General features: G+C 43.7%; 1 protein-coding gene across 11 annotated transcripts in view; it reads left to right on the top strand.

The window, feature by feature from the left end:
- Positions 1-2173: 2173 nt before the first annotated feature.
- The window catches only part of LOC110532723 (glucose-6-phosphate 1-dehydrogenase), a 15106-nt gene continuing 11212 nt past the window's right edge, over positions 2174-6067 (top strand). For 2 of the 11 annotated variants that reach the window (XR_016483423.1, XM_090185306.1), the window contains exons 1-4: positions 2187-2272; positions 2376-2537; positions 3901-3938; positions 4201-4323. Coding sequence is in view for 5 of the 11 variants with exons in the window: in XM_090185306.1 (XP_090041432.1) it covers positions 3936-3938; positions 4201-4323 (126 nt within the window). In the remaining 6 variants the exon portion in view is untranslated. Of the gene's footprint in view, positions 2538-3900; positions 3939-4200; positions 4324-6067 lie in introns of all 11 variants that reach the window. The other 9 variants (XM_090185305.1, XM_090185303.1, XR_016483420.1 and 6 more) reach the window with 9 other exon arrangements.

Raw genomic sequence — 6067 nt, 5'->3', positions numbered from 1 at the left:
AAGGTAACTAAGGGATGCTGGATATCATTCTCTTGTGTGTGTCTGTTCCTATGTGACTTTCATACTTTTTGATTCCAGACCAACTTTTTCTCGCTGGAGATATGGGCCCTGTTCTTATCAGAACCCACAAGCTGATAATAAGAGACTATTATTTTTGTCCCAAATGGTACACCGTTCCCTATAGTGCACTACTTTTGACGAGGGCCCGTAGGGATCTGGTCAATAGTTGTGCACTATGTAGGTAATAGTGTGGTATTTGGGACTTATGAATTCCTACAATAATAAACCTTGTTCCAGGTGAGCTGTTGAATAGGCTAGTTAATGATAAATATATCTTTCTCTCACAATTTGCATTGCACAATATTGTTTATGCAAGGAGTGGTTTCGGACTCTTAAGGTCATTCCTTATTAAATGAATTATAACTTGGACAAGTTCTAAGTTAATGGCGACTATGAACGTGTGTTTGACGGACTAATCTTAAGAAAGACATGTCATTTATTTCTATTTGGAAATGAAAGTTGAGTGTTGTCTCGCCTCGGCTTCAGGCTTCGCAAACGAGGTGAAAGACTGTGGCTGAGGGTTGTCTAGTCTCGGCTTCAGGCTTCACAAACGAGGTGAAAGATTGTGGCTGAGGGTTGTCAAACCAGGGCCCGGTTTACCGATCGCTTACGAGTGTTATTTTAACGATGCATCTTTCCTACAACAGCCGTTTCCCAAAATACCACGCAGAGAGAACGGTCACTAAGTGCGTTGTTGCCGCTGGTGTCGATACTGTTAGGATCGAAGGCAGTGCTGCTCTCGGGTCAGCTTTTGCCATTCAATTCTTACCATTGAATGATATTGAAGTCAATTTTCATGCTCATTTAATTGTTTTATTTAGCAATTTGTCTACAAATGTTTTGCCACAATATACACAGTTTACAAAATATTAAAAACACCTAATTGAGTTGTCTCCCGTTTGCCCTCTGAACCGCCTCAATTCATCGGGGCATGGACTCTACAAGGTGTCGAAAGCGTTCCACAGGGATGCTGGCCCATGTTCACTCCCATGCTTCCCACAGTTGTGTTGAGTTGGCTGGATGTCCTTTGGGTGGTGAATCATTCCTAATACACATGGGAAACTGTTGAACCTGGAAAACCCAGCAGCTTTGCAGTTCTTGACACAAACCGGTGCGCCTGGCACCTACTACCATACCCGTTCAAAGCCACTTAAAATATTTTGTCTTGCCCATTCACCCTTAGAATGGCACACATACACAATCCATGTCTCAATGCTTAAATATCCTTCTTTAATCGGTCTTCTCCCTTTTATCTCTACACTGATTTGAAGTGGATTGAACAAGTGACATCATTAAGGGATCATAGCTTTCACCTGGTCAGTCTGTCATGGAAAGAGCAGGTATCAATGTTGCGTATACTCGGTATTTCATGTGTATCCTTACGTATGCAATGTTTTGCCAAATCTTGATTTAGTGCATTATTATAGGGTGAGCAATATAATAAAACGCCTCTATTTGCAGCCATGGGTGATATCTTTCTAGGAGCTGATCCGTCGTCAGTATTGTGGCATAATTCTAATGTTAAGGTCAGATTTGAATGGAGAAAGCTGATCCGAGAGCAGTGCTGCCTTTGGATCCTATCAGTATTGACATCTGCCTTGACATCAATGCATTTAGCGAACGTTCTCTCTGCGTAGTGTTTTGGGAAACGCATGTTACATCTTCGGGCCTTTGTAAGAAAGGTGTAACGTTAAAACACTCTTAAGCCTAAATCCGATCGCTATCGGGAAATCAGGCCCTGGTCTGTTGGAATGTGGAGAGGCAGCTAATGTGGAGCGTTGTCTTTCATGCCTTGCATCTACCCATTTATTTTTGCACTGACTATGCACACTCATCAGGACTCACAGGACTCTACACACTCATCAGGGCTCTACACACTCATCAGGGCTCTGCACACTCACAGGGCTCTGCACACTCACAGGGCTCTACACACTCACTCACATTGACACTCCAACTCACACTCACTTTATTTGTTCACACTTGTATACAATCATCATACTCTGTTTATCATATATCCTGATGCCTAAATCACCGTACCCCTATCCATTTCACATTGAGACATTCTTCCTTTGCAACAATAGGTGGCAGCAATGCCTTGGTGAATATTTCTGCTATGCAACGATGACAGTTACAATTTGAACCTACCTCACACACACACACTCCACTGTTATGTTACTGACTGAGCCAGGAGAGAGCTGGACCTGGACCATTTGTGAGTGAATGAGACAACACGACACGGAGAGTAAGATCACACACAAAGACTGAGTCCAACATCTTCCTGTTGGTATTGTTGTATGTCTCTTGCTGTCTTTCAGCAGCAGAGGGAACCAAGCTTGACACACAGTACAGAGACAACACACCAGATGGAGAAGAGTGGTGTTCCTGAGTGTCTCACCCACTCTGAGGCATTGGGTCAGCTGAGAAGAGAGCTGTCCCATTCATCTGACTTACACATCTTCATCATACTGGGAGCCTCAGTGAGTACTCTAGTAGTTACCCTGTTTGTGCTCTTCCTTTCATGTTTGGCATGACATTGAGTGACAAGGAGTTGGTATGATAGCACAAACAGACTGGCACTCGGTCTAAGTAGTAGTTGTCCCTCTATGCATGTGTTTATTTTATGGTAACAGTGAACCTTTTCCCTGTGGTATTTTCTGTTCAGTTCTGTTCTACAAGGGCAGAGACATGGGCTACATAGAGCACAGTCCAATGTGCATACTAGAACACCACGTGTCAGACTGTATGCTACCAGAATATTGCTTCAGTGCTGGAAGTGTTCTAGTGTGATTGTTGGAACACAGCCAATAGCCATAGTTCCACAATATTTAAAAGGAAGTTACTGACTTGTTGCACTGCTTCCACTGTGGGATAAGATGGGGTTCCTTATGAGATTTGCATTAAGATCAACCACATGACCTAACGACTCAGTAGTTAAGCTACCGACTAGGCTGCTGTGTGAGTTGTTACAGAAACGTAGAGTCTTGCTTGTTCTGATTACCCAGCTAGTATATGACTCTCTATATCTAGAGTTCCATCTGGTTTGAAGTCCAAACATGGGGTCAACTAAGTAAGTGTGTGTGTGACTGACTGACTGATGAGAGGTGTGGTGTGTGTGGTGGTGTGCATGTGAGAGAGACTGGGGGAAGAGAGGAGAGGGCTCACACACTGACTGAAATGTGCTGCATCTGGCTTTTCTTTATCTAGCTCTGAAAGAGAGAGATGAGTTTAGGACTTAAAATGTTTGTCCACTTCCGTGAGTTAACTATCTGTCTATCACTATCCCCCTTCGCTACATTTGAGTGTGTTAAAAAGTTACTTTTCAGAATGGCTGTGCTGCAGTGTTTGTCTTCCCTTTTTTCAATGTTGTGTTTAAACATTCATAACAGATTTCACAACACGTGTGTGCCCTTAGGCCCCTACTCCACTACCACATATCTACAACACAAAATCCATGCCTGTGTGTATAGTGCGTATGTTATCGTGTGTGTATGCATGTGTCTGAGCCTATGTTTGTGTTGCTTAACAGTCCCTGCTGATCCATAAGGTGTGTTTAAAAAAACGTTTTTAAAAATCTGATTCTACTGCTTGCATCAGTTACCTGATGTGGAATAGAGTTCCATGTAGTCATGGCTCTATGTGGTACTGTGCACCTCGCATAGTCTGTTCTGGACTTGGGGACAGTAGATTGTTACTGTGTAGGTTGGAAGTTGAACTGCCCTGTACTGTGCCATGTGTTCATAGAAACAGGAAACAAATAAAAACAAGAGTAATCAACCATAAGATTTTAGGCACATTTTAGTCTCTCAAATACTTTATTTAACTTTTTATCTATCCATTCAGGGAGATCTTGCCAATAAGAAGATTTATCCTACTCTATGGTGAGTGAGTTTCCTGTTTCCTGTTGTCAGATTATGTGCCTGTCTGTCTCCACAGTCCCTGAATCATCAGAATGACTGTCCGTAAACGCTATTCAAGGTTCAGGTTTGTCATCTCAAGTTTCTACCAATTATGCTAGGAGTTTAGGGGGGGGGGGGGGGGGGTCAGCTCCTTGACCAGTGTTCTAGGTCATCATGTCTCCAGGGAGCTGACTGAGTGTCCTGTCTTTGTCTCCGTCCCTTTATACTGCATCTCATTGTTCAGTCCGCCTCTTGTAGGTGGCTGTTCAGAGATGAGCTTCTCCCAGAAGAGACCCACTTTGTGGGCTTTGCTCGCTCCAAGCTGACCATGGATGACATCAGGACAGCATGTCTGCCACATATGAAGGTAAGGAGTCTTAGTGTAGGCTGAGTGCAGGCAACTCGGTTCTGCTAACTTTTTTGGATCAAAGCCGTTTAGCTTTTGGTAGCTTCACCATTGAAGGTCCATGTGAAACTGCCTTGACTGGATTCCCTCTTTTATGACACTGGTTTGTCAGTGAGGTTTTGCGGGATGTACATAGGGTGACCACATTTAAAATCTCAGTTGACAAACATTGGCAGTAGACTGGCCCTACTGAAGAGTTCAGTGACATTTAACGGGGCACCTTTCCAACAAGTAAGTTCATCAAATGTCAGACTTGCTAGAGCTACCCCGGGCAACTGTATGTGCTGTTATTGTGAAGTGGAAACATCTGGGAGCAACAGCGGCTCAGCTGTGAAGTGGTAGGCCACACAAGCTGATAAACATGGACTTCCAAGTGCTGAAGCGCGTAGAGCGTAAAAATAATTCTCCCTTGGTTGCTACACTCACTACCGAGTTCCAAACTGCCTCTGGAAACAACGTCAGCACGATAACTGTTTGTGGGAGCTTAATGAAATGGGTTTCCAAGCAGCCGCACACAAGCCTAAGATCACCATGCACAATGTCAAGCTTCGGCTGGAGTGGTGTAAAGCTTGCCGCCATTGAACTCTGGAGCAGTGGAAACATGTTCTCTGGAGTGATGAATCACACTTCACCATCTGGCAGTACGACAGACTAATCTGGGTTTGGCAGATTTCAGGAGAACGCTACCTGCCCCAATGCATAGTGCCATTCTGGAGAGAGACGCACCATAGATTTTCCACACACAATGACGGGTAGGTCGTCATTGTATATAAGAATTTGTTCTTAACTGACTTGCCTAGTTAAAAAAAACAATACTCAAGACACTATCTTAACCCATTTAGATGCTTTTCACTGACGGCTGCAACTCCATTAGCTAGACCTATTACCAGGTGCACTACCCAAATGGGTTTAGGCCTACACACTTATGATTGAAAACAATAAGCTTTAAAAAAAATAATAATAATAATAAGCTAATGTTCCTCTGTGGCTATGTAATGCTCCCTGGTGAAGTATTTATAATTATTATTAGACATTTATTTAGGACGGAGTAATTATATAATTTTGGCAAAACATCAATTTACTTTCGGGCAATACAGCATCCTAACAGTGAACTGTGCACCCCACAACTTTCCTTCCTAATTCGTGAGGAAACCAGAGATCTGTACATAATGATGAGACGCTCATGACTCAGCCCTGACAATGGGAGTCTTTGTCCCAAAGGCAGGAAGGCAGGCGACAAGCTTAGGTCTACATATTATTCCTATAGAATCGTATTGGGCTTATTCTGGGAAGATTTTGGCGAGAGTGAGCCCTCTCGCTTTGCGTCTGTCTCTATATCATTGGAGAAAGCATCCGACTGAGCGAAACGGCACCCCTCTATATGTAACCCATGTTTCTGATGCTGTCTGGACAGAAATAGTAGGACATTACATAGTCTTTTGGTCCAGACAGCATCAGATACATGGTCTATACATACTGAGACAGAGGGGGCGCTGTTTCACTGTCCAGACTGCATCAGATACATGGTCTACACCTACTGAGACAGAGGGGGCGCTGTTTCACTGTCCAGACTGCATCAGATACATGGTCTACACCTACTGAGACAGAGGGGGCGCTGTTTCACTGTCCAGACGGCATCAGATACATGGTCGATACATACTGAGACAGAGGGGGCGCTGTTTCACTGTCCAGACAGCATCAGATA

The sequence above is a fragment of the Oncorhynchus mykiss genome, chromosome 9 (assembly GCF_057628025.1).
Source record: "Oncorhynchus mykiss isolate SJ-2025 chromosome 9, ASM5762802v1, whole genome shotgun sequence".
Taxonomy (NCBI): Eukaryota; Metazoa; Chordata; class Actinopteri; order Salmoniformes; family Salmonidae; genus Oncorhynchus; species Oncorhynchus mykiss.
This window is presented reverse-complemented; position numbering and strand designations above follow the sequence as displayed.